Genomic DNA, 21,551 nt, shown 5'->3' with positions numbered 1-21,551 from the left:
GTTTTTATGGTTTCGCGAACAGGATGTCACATACAACTACCATAAGGCCGCAGCACAATATTAATACGTATATACCATAATCAAACCACACACGTAAAGACGGGGACGTTTTCGCCCGGTACACCATATTATATATAGATTTAGTCCCAAATATATCCCAGAGTAATACACATGATCATTCGTGCGTGCGTTTTACTACAATACTTAATCTCTCTCAAGGACTAACAACCTGCTGTTGCCGAATGCTTGCGATATAAATTTCATACGGAAATAATAGTCGCAAATAAAAAAAAATATGCTATCTGACGACCTCTTTGTGTTTCCTCATTGATGCTCATTTTTGCGGTGTCCATCCGGTATGACAATATAACTATGCATCATTGTATTAAATGTATCACTAATGCAGTCCATTTGTTGGTTTGTTCTTTCGAAAAGCTGCACTCACATTTTATTATAGTACATCATGATGATGTACGTGCTGGTGGAGAGCATTGACTCAGTCTTTGAATTGGGTTTATAATTCACCGTGTTTCAATTTTACCATGTGATGAATATAATATTACGTGACAATATTTAGATGTGTCGACCTTCAAAGACCGACAAGTGTTAGTTACCCTAGACGGCACAGTAAAAATCATCACCTTCGCCAGCCAAGATTCATTTATTCGGCCGTCGATTCACCATTAAGTATACCTTGGTTGAATTCCCACTACAAACCTGTATTCAACAACACAATGGTGTATGCTCTGACGCGTTTCCATGGAAACGATAGATGGAAGCAATACCGCTCAAAGAAATAAGTATATTTGACAGTGTTTGTCATTTAGAATATGGTAAATCTTTTAAGACACTCATTCTATAGGCGAACCACCACAGATAATGTCGACACCGAAAATGACATCACTAGAGGGCGCTGCATATAGAAATGGTTTGCGAGTATTCAATACGGATTTGTCACGTGTCTGTATTAGTATTGCAATCTATCGTCACATAGTACCCATATGACAATGACACATTATCACTGCTGTCTATTGTCTTTATTTCTCAAGTGCTAATTTTAGCAAGTTTTCCAATTGTTTATGAAAATCAGGAAGCGTTTCGTATAACTTGTTATAATGTTGGAGAAGTCGCTCACGTGTATATGTTTTCACGTTTAAAGAATACATATCTAAATATAGAATTATAACTAACGTAATAAATGAGGCATTATATATATATTATAATCGCACTTTTATGTAATCATTAAAAAATCGAGCAAGTTTGGTTAAACGATAACGCAATGTGCGTGATAAAAAAAATATCTCAGGCTGTTTACCATCAAAGAAATATGTATACGTGAACAAATTGGAAAATAAATAAAAAAACAAAACACTATCTTACATTAGATTGTTGGATATAGAGCGATCGCCAGCAGCTCTGGCGTGGGGGGGGGGGTCTTTTCAACTCCCGGCGAAGCCTCTAGATTGAACATGTAGTACAGACTCTTCTCCGCTCGATGGCAACACTGTTAGCAATTATCCAAACAGAAACACAACGCTTGTAATGGCAACTGTTGTACAGAAAAGTACTAATATTTGCATGATTTGCCAGTGTTCAAGGGTTTGGTTTGAATATGTCGAAAATGAACTTGATACTGTTTCTGTGAGTTGCCGTTACCGTGTTTACATCGTTCGTTTATATCCATTTAAAAATGGTGGAGTTTAAAGGAAAAGTCTAAGAAAACAACATGTGAAAGGGCTCTACTAAAATTAAAAGTTGTTTTTTATAAATATATCCCTTTTCATTCTCTAGATATTCAATATTTCACCAGTATTACGTAGTGCACAATCGTAATTCTCTAGCAAGGGCTTATGGGTAAAGAACAAATTGAGTAAATGATTTATTCGTCCTTTTGATGGAGCGTATTAGTTCCGGCGTAACTACTACGTAATATTACCCTCATTTTAAAAGCACTGGGCCATGAGCCGGCGTCTCAATTTCCACCAGAACGGAACGGCTGAAAACCAAGCTGACCAAAACATAGCAATACTATTTTCTAACACCTATTTCGCCCGCTGACTCCCGGAACGTACAAATATGTCCATTGGCAGTATATTACGGCGACATAACTACATCATTTTCAGCATACATGTATTTTACTATCGTGAATCTGGGACTGCGCCCTCTAGCAGTCAATGACTTCGTTTTTACACATTTGACACAAAACCGTGCCGAGTTTGGAGTGTTAAAATGTGCAACACAGCTTAATCATCGTAACCGCGATGTATCTCTATTATAGTGAATTTTAATAATTCTTCCTTTTATTTGAAACAAAAACAAAACAAACAAAAATCAGACACCAGAAACTTTACTTTGTTTACTCATGGAGGTAAAAGACTTGTACCCCCATGTTTTACTCTACCACTGGTATCGTGTTAGTATTATGGTTATTCCGGCCATCTTTGAATAATGTAAAAGACGTGTATTTAAAAATTGTTAATGATCCACTAAAAGAATAGACTATTGGAGTCAATTACAATATATACTGTAAAGGGGTTAATTATTCACTGGGTTTTAATTTTGCTTATTTCGCTGACTGGAAAATGCGCTAAATTAAAACCCAGTAAATATGTAACATTTACTAGCATCTATCTAAATGATAAAACCGTGAATTTAAAACCCACTGAATATGCCTGAAATGGTAAATCAGCGAAATTTAAACCCAGTGAAAATAGTCATTTTCCAGTAGACTGTATATAACTCGTTCTGTAATTACTATACTATGTTAGTGCGCTTCACATGTCACGTGTCTTCGTCGCGTGTGTACTCGTACAGAACTTTGAAACAATAAATAAACCGGGGTTCACGTGAACTGCCACCTTCGCTAGCCAAGGTCTAAGTATATTCGGCCAAGCCTCTAAACAGACCTTGGCAGAACGACCATCAAATACAAGTATTTATTTATTTATTAACACACAACATCCCCCGGAGGGGATGAAAAGGGTTACAAAACAGATATTAGTAAAAGAAAAATAACTACATAAAAAGTAAGGGGACAAAAAAGCATTAAAAAAAGATAAATTTGTATATAAGGAATGTGTTACTGGCTTAGTTATGTAGGTGCTGCTGTCTTGTATTAAAACAGTTTTTTTTTAAATATTGCGCTAAAGAAATTGACATTTTTTCGTTACTTAGTAATGATATGAATTTATTTTCATTACTAAACTTGTCAAGCGTATTCTAAAAGCGCCCCCAGTAGTCAGTTGCGGCTAATCATTGTCCAATCAGTTTGCGTGTTACAAATCCCTCTTTGGCGTTTCATTTTAAACAAAATGGCGGCGCCCATGAATCGTGATTTTTGTGATGATAAAATTGCGAAAGTTTTCGGTGTTGGTGCCTTCAAGCCTCATCAGGTACAGGCAATCGACGCAGTTTTGTGTGGGAAGGATGTCTTCATAGCGACAAAAACAGAAAGTGGAATTTTTTTGTTTTATAATTTGGTACGTCCAAGCTGATTGGGCGCCTTGTTTCGAGGCGCGCCCAATCAGATCTCACTGCTTAAGATACGCAATTTTATTTATTTATTTATTAACACTTACTCATTCCCCGGAGAGAGTGGCAATGGTTACAGAAAATAGTAAAAGATTACAGCACCAATACACTAATAAGGAAGTAATAATTAAAAAAAAATAGCGTATGCGATCCCGCAGGGTATCGTGTAGAGACCTATAGGTCGAAGACACGGGACCGTGCGATTCGGACGATGGTGAGCTGCTAGAAAATCCGCAGCGATCATGTTGATTTTGCAGTGGTATACATGATACGGACTGCACACACAGTGCAATCATTTTCCTTCTAATCATCGGAACACGACCAACTGAATAAGTTGGGGTTGGTATGCGCCGTCACGTGTCAAACCTGTGGCTGCAAATGTAATAGATATATTTTAAATAATAGAGCCTCGTTAGCGCAGTAGGCAGCGCGTCAGTCTCATAATCTGAAGGTCGTGAGTTCGATCCTCACACGAGGCAGACTTGTAATTTAGTGTATTCACCAAACGAATAATTAGTTTTGTTCGACTTTCATTCCTTCCCATGGAGTAAATGAAAGCGACGATTCAGATCTACTGATTTAAATTGAGAACTTTTTTTGAAGTCAACAACTGTTAGGATAATACCATCATACAACTGACGTTTCAGTCCGAATAATATTTCTAGATATAATGAAATAAGTTACCCTTGAAACCAAAGCAACGCAAACACGAAATCAAAAGTTACCCGCCGTCTGGTTGGCGTCGTTTACACTTCACAGACTAAAAACATATCTAGCAATTACAATGCATGCTGGTACACATCCACATGTCACGTGTCACTAAACTATCAAAAAAAAAAACAACATGTCAGTGCAAAACTCTTGTTTAATAAGTGGATCATGTGGGTGGGACTGGATTAATACAACCGGTAATAGCGATGTTATCAGAACAGGTACGTGAACAAAGGTCACGCTAGTAAGCTAGAGGATCCATAGCTGTATGCAGTGATCATGTTGATTTAACAGTGGCAGATATGATACTGGCCGCACATACAGCGCGACCACACGTCTTTAACAATCATAGAAATATGACCAATTCGGTAAGATAAACTTAAACAATTTAAACTATTACGTGTCAAAGCTGAGATACCAAATACCATTGTTTCGCGATGTAGACCAGCGCCTCGTTAGCGCAGTAGGCAGCGCGTCAGTCTCATAATCTGAAGGTCGTGAGTTCGATCCTCACACGGGGCAGCCTGTAATTTTACTAAGCACAGCACTATCTAGTTTTGTTTCTTTTATTCCTTTATCAATAATTCAGGTTTTTCTCGTACAAAAAGCGCTTTTACATATTTAAATGAGTCCCCGAGCATGAAATGTAGGAATGTTTAATGTTTTATTGCTAATTTACATGGAGGTGATAACGGACTTCGTTCGTATAAGGCCAGACTATTTTTTATTCCTTATTTCGCGAGTTTTTATAAGGCAATTTTTTTGAGGAGGGCGGGAAAAAAAGTAAAATTAATTATTTTTTTCCATTAGATTTGTGTGATTCTCAAAGAATTGTAAGTGAGATCATTGATCGGAGAGAAGAAATGAAATAACATTTTATTCCATGTATAACCTTGTTTCTCATCTGCGCGAGACTTCAGTAGTTTGATCATGATAGTCCCATGAAAATGCAACTTGGATTTATTATGCGGTGAGTGGAAAAAAATGAAGATAAAATTAATATTTTTTAGCATTTTTTTTTGCACTTACAAGTCGGCGGGCGCGAGAAATTACGCTGAAATAAAATTATATTTTTATTTCATTTTCGGCTCCTGTTCATTCGGCGGTTCGCGAAACAAGGGATAATAATAGTCTGGCCTAAGTGGCGGCGACCACTCCCCCTGTTGTTCCCTCCAAAAAGCGTTAGGAGGCGTTGCTCCTCTAAACTCAAACATAAATCCTTTGTGTCAGCAAAATTTGCCCCTCAAAATTAAGAGAAAATAGCGTTTCAGAGTGTCTATATTTCAAAATGTTGAAGGGGAGCATGCCCGAACCCCTTCGTAAGGCCTCGCCTTCTACGCTAGGTTGGTGAGCAGATCTCCCCCCCCCCCCATGCAAAGTTGTGTGCAGCCGCCTCTGTATGAGTATGCCTCAAACTGACACCATACCCACGCACTTTTAGAGCAGGGTTGTTTGCTACAAATGATGACCTTCAAACAGTCTCTCTTCAACCACCGATATTATTGTTTTGGATGTTCTGAGCATGCGCGATCAGCTAAATACACTTAAAGATTAACACTATAGAAAGGAGGTACCACACACACTCAAGGTGTTGAGGGACGGTGTCTGGAAGTACCCCCGAGGGTTAATTACTGAATTTAGTCTGATTTGAACTGTGACGTAATGATTGAAATCAATGAACTGATTGCAATTTACGTCGGTGAGGTCATAGTTGTGTAACATTCAACCTCGAATCACGACTATACGAACGATTTATTATTAATAATATTTTTTTTTTGTATTTTTGTGCATTGATGCGTGGATGAAAAAGCCAGCGGTGTATTCCTATATTAGATGTGGCACACGATAAGTACGCATTGTCTATACGCATAATTTAATAATGTGCATTAATTTATATGTGTTCTCTCATTAGTATGCCGATGTGTTTTAAACACAGCTTTGCACATCCGCCACCTGACAGACACAATGCAGACAATTCTGTTCAAGATAATTTTTAGCGATCATGTACGATACCACTGTTTTTTTCACTGTTGCTTTCGTAACGCTTGAAAAGTAAAGTAATAACATGTTAGATTAACTCTTAAAGCATGCTATAACAGTGCTATTAACTTAGTTTTGAAGCTCGTAACCCCGCGCTATCATGATCGACCCGTCGTTTATTATGGCTTTAACAGCACACCAGCTGACATACACGCAGTAATGCAATAAATGGGACTAATTTATCGATATTTAGTACATGGCTGCGGCCATCTTGAATCACACGAACAGAAACTAAAAAACCTAAAGCTGTGAAATATGTTTTCATTTTTTCTAGATTCTTACAAAACAGAGAACAAACAAACATTACCAATCAAAAGAACCGCCGGTGTAGGTTTAAGCCATCCGCCAATAAAATTCTAGACTACCACATTCGGCACTTTTACGCCAAAATGCCATGCCTAAAAGCTAAACCCCTTTTCTCGCGGTGTTTGGAGCCGAATTTATCGATAAACTACTAGTATATAAGACCGTCGCTGATTGTCTCCTCAGATGGCTAACTAATTGGTTTCTAAACATTTTTGTAGAAGATGATATATATTATGGATAGAACATGTAATTTCTTTCGGTATATTGATAACATATTGTGGTGTATCTTGTATTTTTTATTGCAAAACACAACAAGTATATAAAGAGTATAGAACGGGGGCATTCAGGGGCGGATCTAGGATTCTGGAATAGGGGGCGATAAGCTGGCCGAAGGCGAGCGCCGATGGCACTGTTGGTTGTTAAAAATAGGGGGCACGGCCCCCTCGGCCCATCTAAATCCGCCAATGGTATCATTGTTCACCAATTTCAATCGAACGAACCATACTATCTTGCGTATTACAAACACAGAGCGTTCAAGTTTAAAAATTACGAGTAATCATAATTCAACGTGCAGTGAAAACTACTTAGACTATAGATTATATAGATTCTCTTATTAGCAATGAATGTGAAAAATACATATTGATTCAGCATTCCAAGTTAATGTAGGAATTTGTTGTCATGACAACTATTATTTTAGTTATCTGATCAAAGACTTAAAATACTATATATATTCAGATTGTTGTGGAATTATGTTAATGATAGTTATTGTCTACGAAATTTATAATATGACAGTTCCCCTGCAAGTGTTGTGGATTTGAGACACAGTAGTTTTAGATTTATTGGAATAAGTAGTCACGTTGTTTGTACAACCTCGGGCTCACAATGGGGTTAAATGTGTCATGTCTTCATTTTTGCATAATTTTAATTCCCTCTTTGTTGGAAATATTACAAATAAAATGTAGTGATCAACCTTGAAATGTATTGTTTAATTCACTTGTCTACTATACTCAGGTGCAAGCATAATGACACCAAACTCTGCCGTCATTTGAGGAGGGCGTCATTCTTTCAAATGATTTGCATTGTACGCATCATATGTGTTGGCTGGTATGCTGATGAAAATACGACAGTACGTGTACTTTGTTAGTTATACACACTCGTCCCGTATTGTTCTGTTGAATGATTCTACTGCAATCGGTAGAGATTCAGCTTTTGTTAATGTCTATTCTGAGGTACTTCGTGACCAAACTATCCATTTAGACTGTCACGATACCACGAATAGTAGTGTTCTAGGCCGAGGAATCGCCGTCATTCGACCTGGCATGATGAACATCACTTTAAATGTGTACGATGTCGGGAAACAGATCGACTGACTCTATTGGACAATTCATATGATGCGCCGTCGTATGCAATTGTGTCTCGCCTGTTTAGTCTGTACATTTATTGTTACTAAAAGACGGTTTAGTGCTCAGAAAGAAGATATAACAGAATTAGATTTCATAAAAAATACATCTTCTAGTTTGTCCAATGTTCCAACAAAAGGGGTCGGTGCAGAGGTAAGTTGTCTTCTATTTGTTTTTAGCATGACTATTTTAAGGCGATATCATGTTACAGTGATATTTACGGTACCCTGGTGCGCGTGAAATTATGTCAGGACACGTCACCAAAGTGTTATAAAACAACAAGTTGTTGCGTGTAAATTTCATTTCAGTAAACATAAAATGGTTGTCACGGAATAACGTCACGATGGCACCGTTTGCAGTTGGACTGTGGTTCTTACGATACATAAAATGTCGACAAATAAATGCAGCATTTCCCCAGGATTCCATTAACCTGACATACAGTCGTAACGGGTCAATATTCACTGATTACTGCACAAATGAGACTCACCAAAATGGTGGCGCTGATGGCGTACTCTAACTACAATATTTCATGAAACTGAAAACCCGCTCATGACATAACCCACATGGGTTCGTGTAATAATAATATAGCACAAAACATCTTTAATTGGTTATTATCAATTACATCTGCATATGCTATTAAGTCTGTGCTAATAAAGCGACCACGGTTTCTGAAATTCAAAATAAAAATAAATAAAAATCTCACTGGCGAGCAGTTGTCAAATAGAAATGCGTGATAACAATATTGAGTATAAGTCGGGATTTATTGTGAAAACTAAAATACATATTGAGATAATAAAAGAAAAACATGTAAATGATTCTAAATTGTATAGGGATGATCCCCTAATGCGTAATTCGGGAACCTTAAAGCGATAGGAGTACGTGTATATGATTAAAGCAACGAATAAATAACGGTTCTTAATTTACATATAGCCTAATCCTCATAGCATTGCATTGTATACCAATGGCATCGATGTCACCCCGTGACATCCGTTCCATGTTTACTGAAAAGGGATCCACACGCAACATCTCGTCGTTCCATGACTAATTGCATTGGTTCTAAGGAGTAAAATAAACAGACCATCGAAACCATGTTGTTACACGCCAGATTACTCGAACACCGACGAACGTGTTGAATACGCAGTTGATTTTTTTTATTTAAATTGTATATTAACCTCGCTTGATTGTTTTCATTTAAATGTTACTCGAACAATCACTTAAATGTTTTGAAATCTGGTCATTTTCACTTGGTTTAAATTTATGGATTCTGCTGTGAAATAAATAATTTGTTGTTGTTATAATTTTACATATTTGTATGGATTTAATTTCGCGAGTTTCACTTATCATCGAATAGTGAAATTAAAAACCTATGAATAATTTGAGTTCACGGCATGTATGAAAAGAGTCTAATGAACATATGACTGTAAAAATCACCAGCTGCTAATATTTGATTAAATTTCGCTATACAATTTTATTTTATTTTATTTTATGAATGTGCAAAGCGTGCAAAAGCTGACGTCGTTTTACCATTATCTACAATTCAGTTTCTGGCCAAAGTAATACAGCTTCAAATACGTGTATACAACCCATCATGATGGGGGCCCTTTCAATTAATGAGTATGATTAAATCGTACTGAGAACAATTGTGGAATATGTCGACTGTATTGTAATATGGTCATTCGTGTGCATTTATTTAGTTTTAAAATTGAATAGTCAATATTTATTGAGATGCTGAATTGTTCGATTTACAAAAATGACCACGCCCATATTTTTTTCAGAAACCACGCCCACTTTTGCAAATCCATGCCCAAATTGTAAACTCGATGTTCATTTAACAGTTCGAGTTACGGGCTATCTAATTTTTGTTGTTGAACGTCCACATTTAATAACTTTAACTTTAATTAACAGTTAACCGAACTTCGAGTTACGGGCAACATGGAATTGTTGTTTCGTTTAACACTCAGGCTGTCGTTCAAATCGACAACTGTGTTTGGCTGTGTAGTCCTTTGTCATATAGAATTTAGTAAAATCTTTCAAGAACATGATATTCGTTGATAGACAGGTTAAAATGACATTGACCCTTTGAACAGCGATCGTGTCACTCCTTTACGTAATAGAAGCTCATCGACACTATGTGGCGCTACTTACAGGATACTTTATTGTAAGGTGTTAAGGTGGAAGGTTCATTATTATTAAGGACTTAAAAGGAAACTGAATTTCCCAAAAATAAAACTCAACTCACTGAGAAAGAACTAGCACATATTAGATATATTATCATAGTGAACATAATGTATCCAACACGCCGTTTTCAGAGTCAATTGTGTACTTGGATATATTAGTAACGGAGGGACATCCTTTGATTTGGTAGTAAAATACTCTAAACTTCCATCAACACCTTTTGCATACTATAATTTTACTGTCCTATAATGCTGATAATAGTTTTGTTATTTCTTTAAGTCGATTGAACAACTGGGTCAGAATCAGCATGAAAACGATCTGCCAAGCGTTCCAGCCTTGGCTGAACATGAAAGCACATTGGAGCCGCCACGTATTAAGTATTTATTGGCTTTACAGAGACGGGGAAATGGAGGACAGAATAGTCAATTTCTCACTTTCATGAAAGCAATCATGTTTGCTTTATTGGCCAATCGTACGTTAGTGATGACGCCATTTTTTCTACACGGGGGTGTAACACGCGGATATGCTGAGAACCATCTGAGGGCGCTAAACGATACATTTGACGTTCAAATCCTTGGAAATATATTGCCCCTGGTGACAATTGACCGATTCAAGGCGGCTTGTAACGGGAATAACACAAAGGTGATTTCTTGGGGTCCCGCGTATTATCAGAGTACAAGTGTACACACATTCAAAGACATATTAGGAATTGATCTTCCAAGTCCCCAAGAGCTAGTCCAGTTGCAGCCCGCCACCATACGGCAAGTGGAAGAAACTGTATCGCACACACAATGCCTTGCACTGTATCAACCGCGCGCACTTGGCTTATTGGTTGAAGGGGAAGAGGAAGTTGCTAATCGGATACGGAAACACGTCACCAGGCCACGCGCGATACGGGATCTTGCTGGCGATTTTGAGAAGAAAATGTGCGACGACGCGCCATACTTGGCCATGCATTGGAGGAACAAGACAAGTGAGACGCCGTAAGTGACAACAATCACACCCTTAGAAAAATGTTACTGTCACGTGGTGTTCCCTATGATAATTCGTGAGGTTCTCATTATGATTAGTGTCACACTGTCACCACGTTGGTTTAAGGTGGACGCTTTTATTTATTGCAGATGCTATTTTGGAAAAGGTCCTATCCGCTGTAAGAAGTTCAGAAAAGAAATGACCTCTCTTGCCGAGAGCGTGAGTGTGGCCGTGGCCGAAATCATGAAGCAAAATAATCTAACATGTTTGTTCGTAGCTTGCCCTCAGTGGTCGCTGGTAAGTCAACGTGTCGGGTTGAACGATAGGAAGGATTGTTTGAGATGAAATTGAAAATGTGATGCATGCAAACTGTAATAATGACGCATAATGTAATAACAACACATATTGTAATAACGGTTGTGCATTTTGTAGTAACTCACTACTCATTCTGTAGCAAAAAATCTTGTATGAATTTGTTATTCATTGCAATACAACTGTGGCATGTGGCAAATTTGGCATGAACAATTTCTAAATTGATTTTATTTCTAACTTTATGTCATGCTAAGCTGATTTTGAGATATGTTTAATTAAGTTTGCAAATAAGTATGCTTCCTTATAAACAATCTGATTAAAATCCGATGTAAGTATATATTTGATTTTCCATATTTTAATTATTGTTATATTCACTTATTCCCCATTTGTTTGATTTATCCCAATACGATATATCAAACAAACTTACAACAGGTAAAACAGTGCACAGAAAGTACCTCATTCAACAACAATTTACTGCTATTCTCATTGCATGCTTATGTTCTTCATGTAAACCCAATGCACAGAAATAATTCATTCAAACAGCCTGAGACAATTTAATAATACGAGGTTATTACGAGGATACCTCAAAGTATGCACGAAGACAATACAGCTGGAATGCGCGTCGGTCGAGGTTATAATCTTATTATTATACATCTTTTCCTTCTAAGAATACACCATGGGAATGCCGAAATCCAAAATGTTTAAGATCAGAATGATTTAGAACAGAATCAGCGAACTTCTTTATGTGGAGTCCGGTAAAACTCTGGTGGCAGCCATGTTTGTTTTTATTATTAGAGGACGCTTACGCGCGTAAACATTCCATATTTGGAATTCGCATTTCCTAACATGGTAGGATGAAACTACCCGGTAAAATACCGCAAAAGTATGGCACGCTGTAACTTATGGCGTTACGATGGCAGATGAATAATAATACAGTATACTTCTATGATATTTTAATGCCATATATTTAGCATTATCTTTTTCAAAAAGTCTTTGTTGCTACTTGTAGGAGATGGTAGTTTTAGCAATATGACGTCATATTGAATCATGGACAACAAATCTTAACAAATGCAAATGAACGATCTTTGTCGATTTTGGAATATAATATGCACATTTTATCTGAGTACATCAGATAAACTTTCAGTAAAACCACAGTGCACAGATGTGTGGATGCGGATAATTTACCACCACACACTGACAGCCATAACTCTAAGTATCTCATTAATCTCAGCAAAATCAGTGCACAGATGCACTTATTCTATAGATAATCTATCGTCCATAGCTATAACGCACTTCAAAATTAGCTACATTTTATATTATTCAATTATCTATGGTAAGAATGTGTGGTGAACGAGGATGAAATTTATAATTATAATAAAAATTAACATGAACATTTAAAAAAATCTCATAACCTTACGATGTAAAGAGGAGCACCGCCATTTTGAAACCCGGATGAAAAATGGGCAAATAAAACAGGCATGGCTCAGACTCGTTAGTACGTAAATATGAAAAAGACTAGAGCGGATTAAAAAAAATAAAATGTTATTCCAACGGCAAGTACCTCATGTGTGGTGGCGCTTGTGTTTATACGTTGGCAACTAAGGCCATCGGGGGAATTGCTAGATCGAGCAACTAGAAAACAGCACATTCATTACCTGTTGGTCCGATAATGCGTTTTGCTGTCATAATATCTCGATTTGAGTACATGCACCGTTAAAATGTATGTTATGTGATTCTTTACCGCATGCGATAGTCCATTTAATCAGTGGACACTGATAATCTAACAAACATGGCAGAAATCAACAAATTATCACTACACTGATGAGACCATGTAGAACAGGTCTTCCTTGTTGACCAATGACGATTTACATGGCGTCTAGGATACGTCAGATAAATTACAAAATAATTGATCTTGTCTTTTGCGCAAACATGTGCAAATAACGTCAGAACAGGAATTTGAGCCTTCAAAGGCAAATGAAAAATTGAAACCCACGTCACGCAATACAATTTTTTATTTATTTATAAGTTATCAATTCTCTAATTATATTTTGGTCGTTCGCCAGGACACCCCCTCCACCCGAGACAGGATCCCACGATGTTAATTTTCAAGCGCTATATAGTTATGATGAAAAATGTATGAATCATGTGATATACACAGCCACGTGACATGAATAATGAACAGTTGTCTGTGTTTATTTTTTGTATTAGGAGATACTCGACCACCTAGAAAAGCACTTACCACGTGATCGGATTTTCGTGTCGAGCGACTTCCCGCGAGATGATACAAACGAACGCATACTCCGTGATGCCTACTCCGTCTCATTGCTGGAACAGGAGATGTGTTACAGTAAGTATTGAAACACACGTTTCCATGACAACATGATTAGACTTGTGCAAGTAGTTAAAATTTGACCAATTGATAGATAATTTGCAATGAGTATTAACAGGTTGATTCACGATTCCCATATCAACCAACCTTATTTGAGTCGCGGTTTTATGTCTGTCGATGTACTGTGGGTCACTCGTACCGAATTTTCGATTTACCAGAGGTTATTGGACAGCACAACAGCTGAATGGTTGCAAGGGTTGCAACACCTTAAGATCCGGTCCCCTTAGGGTGAGGCTGTGGGATGAGATGCGTCATCAAAAAGAGCCCATGTCTATCAGCTTGTACCGATGTCAACAGTGTTAGCAACAGTTAATATAATATTTTGTTTGTTGTATTTTTTTTAAATAATTTTGGTCGAGGTAACTTCATAACCTCATGTAACCGCGGAGCAACCAATTGCATCTTATAATCCGCATAAGTTACTAGTTACAATCGCGTCAGTCCAATTTCTATTTTATTTGCTTTGAATGTTTTAACCAAGATCAATTATTATTTTTTTTTTATTTTCGTTTTTGAGGATCCAAGATTTTTTTATGTGCGAAATTCTCTAACTGGTCCACCTTTGTGAAGAATGAAAGAACAGTGAATGGCAAGATCACTCATTTTATTTCTGAGCTTCCGGGAATTCCAGAATACAGCAGACATGACATGCTCTGAGCACGTATGTAAGAAAGCTTCGGGACTCAGACAACTATTTAGATTTCATATAGTCGACAGTGTTAGCATGTGTTTATTGAAACCACATGTACGTAACAGAAATCTGGCCAGTAAAACACATGTTGGCCAGCTCAAACTTCTATAAAATGGATGTAACAGTCTGACGTAATGAAAGTACGCCATCACACATCACATTTCAGATAAAACGCGGTAAAAAAAGCGCATTGGCTAACAACAACCACATGAATTAGTGGTATATAAAACATTGAGTTGAGTACTACGTACGCCCTCTATCGGTAGCTTCCTTAACATTAAGGCGTGTATATTGTAATGAGGGCGCTAGGCATTCTAGAAAGAGTTCAAAGGCTTACATGCGCTATGGAATCGATACTTAGAAACAATCACACTTACCAACAATCCGAAGCTGACAAGGCCAATTAGTTACTTAGTAACGAAGAAGTGTTCAGGATTGCACCACGGAATCATGGGATACCATTAGTGAACCCTTTAACGCCATATTTTTTTCTCAAAAAACATTCCCTATTGCCTTAGTATTGGTTAAATATAGGAACAGACATGATGACTTGTTATATTGCCGACCGATCCATGAATACTGGACGGACGGTAAAAAGTCACAGAAAATAATCACCAAAACTTAATAGTAGATGTGGTAAATGTTTGTAAGCTAAGTTAAAGTGTTGAATGAAAAAAGAGATTGACAGTTAATAGGTTTATTTGTCAGTCATATTTAGAATGTTTAGAAATTTCAATTGCTTGGGGTGTCTCGTCATAAGAACACCATTTTTAATTGCATACGAACTTCAGTTTTGGAGGAGAAACACAGATTGGGGTTTGGGTGGTAAGGTGTCCTATACATTGCGGAGGTTTGGGTTAAGTTTCTGCACGTGGTTTGGGTTAAGTTTCTGCACGTGGTTTGAGTTAAGTTTCTGCACGTGGTTTGGAGTATGACACATTGTTTATCAGTACAGTATTCTAAATAACCACGTATATGTTTATATTATTTCCAAGATTCAAATTATTTGGATGATGGGGCGAAGTTTTTTTTTATTCTCTACTGGCTGGGACAATTTGTAATTTTATCACGATTTTTTCTTCTGTGACTTGTTTTCTTGTGGCTATATTTCCTACATTCAATTATTTTCAAATGCGAGAAAAGAAAAAAAACACCTAATGTTAACAAAGTTCAAATTTCGATAAGGTGGACGTATTACAAGCGATTTTAAATTACGCCGCCAGCGATCGAGGTGCTTCACAACTGCTAAGTTCTTCTTTGGGTCCACGCGGCGCTCTCATAACGTGGTATGCTGATCAGATGAGTATTGTTACTGAAAACTGTTCGCCTCAGACCAGAAGAAAATGCGGTTATTGTTTCTCTGTAATGAATGCCGTCACTTTGTGTTTCCATGTAAACATACACAAAACTATTTGCGTTGGTGTCATTGGGGTATTTAATCTAAACGGAGAACTCCTGAAATAGCACTCAAAGTCAAGTTCCTTAGGTGACAATGTTGTTGACACCGTTCCAAATGTCAGTAAAGCAGACACAAAAAATCCAATTATCGCTCAAATACAAACGCGGACGGTTGTGTGACTATATGTATGTAATTTACAACAGACATTGAATATAGTCGTTAATTCTATTGTATGCGTTCTGTTGTGTGATAACTTGCTTTAAATCGGAGTGTTTGACAGAACTAGACAATGGCAGTGAGACCGCTTCTTGTCTTCGAATTATTAATTATGACGATGAGATTAGATGCTTTCTCGCAACAATTCAACTGCTAGTTCATTCTCTACTTTCTCTTGAAAATTATTTTGAAATTCAGATACATAATATATACATACATTAGCGAACCATGTGGGATTTTCGATTAAAACTGGACACACTTATAATATCGCGACAGTGTGTGCTTAATACCTCAATAAACCATTATTGTTCAAACTTTAAAGATAAATTCATTTCGTGGTTGATGATCCTAGTTATAAACCTAGTTGATTCTGTATTGGCTTTTTTGTGCATTTTTCAGCGCATGGTGTATATCAGTGTGAATCACTATGCCTCGCCCTTCTCACGACAACTCATTTCAACACGAAGTTGTATTTTGTAATTGATTGGCCAAATATTATTGGCTTCTGGAAACGTCGCGTACGTGATAACATTCAGCAACTACTCCGACCGTTCTGAATGGTACGCAATCAGATTTCACCTTGACCAATGTGACCGCGCTTGTGACAAAACACGACGGACGTGTTCATGCGTGGTAAGATTTGCGATGGGGAGAATAACACCACGCAAAATGTTTCATCCAGCAGACCCAGCACAATTATTCAAGAATATAGTGTTCACATACACATAATGACTCACATCACACAGTTTTGAGCATACACAACCGGAGTCGCTCTAAGAATCAAAGATAGTAGGAAGGTATCATCCCACTTAAAATTCTTCGTTGCTGATTCACTTAGGCACTCACAACCTTCCTCGTGTACCCAAAAAAGCATTAAGTACGCTGGTTGGGTGGAGCGCTGGCATTCAGATTATTTCGGGCATTTAACACAAAAATAGGTGGAATGTTTGCTGGATCGCCACTGCCTGAATGATTATTACATCTCAATTTGTGCTAAAAGCCAGCGAACGACTTCAACCTCGTTCGCATACGGTATTTACGTAATCAGGCATCAACAGGTGTTCTGGACGAGGCTGGTGGGCCAAATGTTAGAAACTATTATGAGAAGGAGGCTTAGTTAGTTTGTTTTTACAATGTACGTACAATATGTTATCTTGGCCGATAAAGTGGAGATCGGCGATACAGTATATTGAAAGAGGAATGCTTCGCGATTAGCTTATATTTCAACGTTAAACGGATAAGAATATGACCAATATTCGTACCTACGTCTGCAAAAATGAAACCTCACACTGAAAACAATTATTTTACATAGCTTTCACGTAGCGCGCCTTAAAACGTCGTCATACCCATCTCGCCACTGTCGTCACGCAACGTGCAACACACAGACGTCATACCTATTACGTCACAGTTGTCATTCAGCGCGCCACACACAGTCGTCATACCCATTACGTCACAGTTGTCACACTGCATGCCATATTTGTTGCGGGAATGATAGGTGTTATGTTCTTTGAAGAGTGTGACGATTTGTGGCAGAGCATTTGTGTTGGCTTTTGACACGGCGATCATCATGTAGCCATGGGACATTATCATTGTGCTATCACCATGGTAATAGGATAACGAGACAACAATCATCCCTCTTTACCGAGTCCGCTGTCTACTCTCAGGCATAATTAGGTTCAATTATTGATTTTCCAAAGGTATAAAGGGCATGAGAAAATACAACCTGCAATATATTTGACGTAAATAGTCTTACGAATCCACTTGTGATTGTTAAACAGATTGATGAACAAGTGAAACTCCATCCATGTTTCATCAAAGTATGAACAAAATTGAGTCTGTCATCAAATGTGCATCTGGATACAATTTCAAATAACTTTCAATCACAGTATTGTCAGTAAATAAATCTATGTACAAGAATTTCTTAGGTGTATCATGTTCTTGCGTTTGAGAACAAGTACATACTACTTATTTTGTGATAGCTGTGTTTTTTTATTTTTATTTAAGTTGGATCCCTCAATTTACAGTGTTATAGTACTTAATGTGACATTTTGTAAAGAAGTCAAGAGGTCATCTAAACTTTGAGAATGTATTCCGAACTTAGTGAGAATTTTGTGGGGACAAGGGTTTATACTTTTTCTTAAATGAATGCCCATAAATTAGTATAATGATTTTCTTTTTGAGTGTCCTTGGTTTTAACGACCTTGGAGCAGAACAATATCATTTTCCTGAAATAGCCTTAACCAGTCATCCTCGTGGTGTCCGTTGATAACAATACCAGGCGGGGTCTGCTACTTTAAAAGTGTTCACCTTCGAAGACGGTCCGAATTGTCATCTACTGTCTCCGGGACGGTATTAATCCATTTTTTATTGCAGTCACTTTTTTTTCCCAGGTCACAATGTCGTGAGAAAACACGGAACTAGAGAATCAAAAGTCATTAGAACGCTGTTAACGCTGTAATTTGTACACATTTTGCATGGATGGTCGCATATGCTAGATGAAATGGATCACTTTATAGCGAGGTTGTGTCTGTTCCTTTTTACTATCTCTGGCGTCGTCTTTGCAAATGAAAGAAGACAATAGTATCAATGAGGGTTTTATGGATGACGGGCACCAATTACTGTGTAGCGTTAGTGTGGTTATTTCTTCTTTTTTACCAAATTAAGTTTGAAATGTATCACGCCTGCGGCATCGGGTCTGGTTTATGTACCACTGCTGGGAGAATAAACATCAACAGAATGATATTCTGTCAAATATATGTAACTATAGCAACAGCAGTGTAACCTTTTCGATTTAGGTTGCCCAACGACGAAAGCTTATAACACATAGAGTTTTATTAAAAAGACACGTTTAACCCAATTTAACAACACATATTTATCCCCCCCCCCTCAAGCCCACTTTGTCTAAATCTTCTTCTGAAAGGCGTGGTGTAGACTTTTGCTGTTTAACAAACTGTATGCACAACAAGCGAACACTGGATATAATCATTTGAAAATTCAGGTGCGGATCACAGATAGTGTCGTGTCTGGTTACATCGCGCATTTGAACGCAGACAATCGGTATGTATGTACGACAAACACCGACAATGAGCCCGGCTGACATGTGTTTGGAACCCACATAGCCTCATGCATTCTCGTCATAGTTTATTGTGCATGGAAACTTCGATGGGGACTATTCACCCAGTGTGCTGTACCGAGACCGGTCCTACAGTCATGCGCGGCCGAGCAAGAAGACTAGTCGTACTTGAGGTACGCGTATTGTTCATTTCAGTTCAATTAATGGCACTGAACACTTGGTTAGTGTGTTTGGTTTTCATTTGGAAAAAAGCACCAACCGTGAAATTCAAGATTATTTTACCCCATTTAGAGGACTTACTTAAGACATGTACATTGCGACTTGGGATTACTTGCATTGGAATCAAATTTGTTGGGGGACTATATCCTAAATGTCTGCGCGTGCACTCCTGTGCAAGAGTCCGGAAAGATCGCTTCGGTGAATGGGCGACATTTTTTTTTTCGAATCTAGGTAAATGCCTCTAAGCAATTCACCTGTGTGTGAGAAAACTTTCGAATACGTATCATCATTTTTAAAATCACATGTTTGCGAAGGAATTTCACACCAGGTTGGTCTGGCGCTTTTGTCTGTGTTTCCGCACTCATTTGTACAAATACCTCAGGGGTTAGACTCGGGTTAAGAGGGCCAGAATTGGGAAAAGAACATTCTTTGTGAAAATTGCACAGATCAATCGGCACTATCCCCTCGCCGTGCCGAATCCCCAGACCCTATACGTTATGTTAAATAAAGCACATTCGTGGCAGGAAACCTACGGGCCACCGTTGTGAAAGATTCCACAGAACGAGTGCCAACAAAAACGCTACAATAAAGGCCAGAAATCGCATTCAATTATTATAGTCCGCTGCTCAAAGACAAAAAATAAACAAAAGTTGTATCGCATTTCAGTGTATTTATGGAAATGTGTGAGTGACAATGAGAACAGAACATCGAGGTCGTATACAAACTGACCCTGTGTTTATTGGACACAAGTAGTGCCGTGAAATGCCACACCGGCAGTAAGATGAGTTTCGTGACAAGACATAATGGGAGGCCGTGGCGTTCCGAACCTCTCGGACACTGACTTTGAATTCTTACAATACGTTCCACATGGAGCATTTTCTGTGGAAGAAAGACAATACGCAAACAAGTCTTAGTTTATTTGTTTGATCGTATTTCCATTGGCCGGTGGCATAATCTCATCATCGGGACTGGCCACACGCGTGTAACTGTCATCGCCCTTCATGAAATGCGCCCTTCTTAAAAATAACACAGGACGAATGATAGACAATGTAATCGACATGCTTGTCAGTATTTCCGAATGTGACGTTTTAGATGGCATAATTATGTAAAAGACTGGTAGAAACAAGTGGGGCCACGCACAAATTGGCTAAATGTGACATTCATGCAACGTGTAATTTGGCATTGGGTAGATATTATATACTGGTGACGTGACTTGCCATATATAAATAAATGCAAAATAATTGACCCACGCACAGTCGTAATCGTGCGGCCATTGTTTATTAGCAAGACGGGAATTCGCTGACTTTATTACAGAGTTGAGGTCGTCTATTTGTTGAACTGAATGCACGATTATTGACGGAGAATTTGATTGACTGGTGCAAGTACCTTGCCATTCACGCCTAAGCACCTGTTAGAGCAGCATTCAAAGCCACGCACACTCCTCGGAGATGCCCGGCGTCTAGTGTTCGTGCGTCATTTCCCTGGAAACGCGTTACCTCATCCACATCTGTGATCCGAGTGTCAGCTGCGGGATAAAAGTGCGTTGGCTTATTAATAGTATATCCCGTTCCGCTGAAGATGTATATTATATATTATTTCCATCTCAATCGTGATTTAGCGTCATATATATATATATATATATAGCACACAATCTACTCAAGAAATAAATAACTTTTTTCATTATAGAAAACGACATATCAGATCATTATTGGTTAACGTCATGTCTACAGCAAAGACGCATCGACATATTCCAGCACATTTACAAATGTTGGGAAACGTATATCAACCAAATTTCACACTTCATGGGACTCAATAAATGAAAATGAAAACTCGGTTAAGAGCTAAATGTTAGTTGGTAAACTTAGAACGTCATGCACTCAGTTACACCATTCACTGGTTACCAAGGAAACGTTGCACCCTCCGTATGGACGCTGATGAACCAAGTTGCAATGTACGGTGCAGTTGCCTGACAACCAAGAATCCAAACAAAATGACGTCGATGAATAAGCCTGGCATGAAAATACGAGCGACGAAACGATTGATTGTCATAGCATCAATAATTGAGAGGTCGGTCTTAAAATAAAATGGCCACTCACTGAAACTATGTCGAGTGTATG

The 21,551-nt window shown here is 38.0% G+C and overlaps 1 protein-coding gene and 2 non-coding genes across 3 annotated transcripts; all 3 read left to right on the top strand.

Annotated features, from left to right (window-relative positions):
- Positions 1 to 3,937: 3,937 nt before the first annotated feature.
- TRNAM-CAU (transfer RNA methionine (anticodon CAU)) lies at positions 3,938 to 4,010 on the top strand. Its single transcript has one exon. It is a non-coding gene; the product is annotated as a tRNA-Met (tRNA).
- Positions 4,011 to 4,691: 681 nt separating this feature from the next.
- Positions 4,692 to 4,764, top strand: TRNAM-CAU (transfer RNA methionine (anticodon CAU)). Its single transcript has one exon. It is a non-coding gene; the product is annotated as a tRNA-Met (tRNA).
- A 3,215-nt stretch (positions 4,765 to 7,979) lies between these two features.
- LOC144342879 (uncharacterized) lies at positions 7,980 to 16,469 on the top strand. Its single transcript, XM_085495047.1, has 5 exons — positions 7,980 to 8,141; positions 10,443 to 11,146; positions 11,285 to 11,432; positions 13,656 to 13,794; positions 14,354 to 16,469. Exons 1-5 carry the CDS (start codon positions 7,980 to 7,982, stop codon positions 14,491 to 14,493), a joined length of 1,293 nt encoding a protein of 430 aa, XP_085351173.1. The 3' UTR covers positions 14,494 to 16,469.
- Positions 16,470 to 21,551: the final 5,082 nt, after the last annotated feature.

Source organism: Saccoglossus kowalevskii, chromosome 21 (genome assembly GCF_978046115.1).
Source record: "Saccoglossus kowalevskii chromosome 21, keSacKowa6.1, whole genome shotgun sequence".
Taxonomy (NCBI): Eukaryota; Metazoa; Hemichordata; class Enteropneusta; family Harrimaniidae; genus Saccoglossus; species Saccoglossus kowalevskii.
This window is presented reverse-complemented; position numbering and strand designations above follow the sequence as displayed.

What these genes read in the sequence shown, in the direction of transcription:
- LOC144342879 (XM_085495047.1), top strand. Translation starts at nt 7,980, where the DNA reads ATGCGCCGTCGTATGCAATTGTGTCTCGCCTGTTTAGTCTGTACATTT. An exon ending in CTTGCCCTCAGTGGTCGCTG is followed by an intron (nt 11,433 to 13,655) that starts GTAAGTCAACGT and finishes TTTTTGTATTAG; the next exon opens with GAGATACTCGACCACCTAGA. An exon ending in GGAACAGGAGATGTGTTACA is followed by an intron (nt 13,795 to 14,353) that starts GTAAGTATTGAA and finishes TTCGTTTTTGAG; the next exon opens with GATCCAAGATTTTTTTATGT.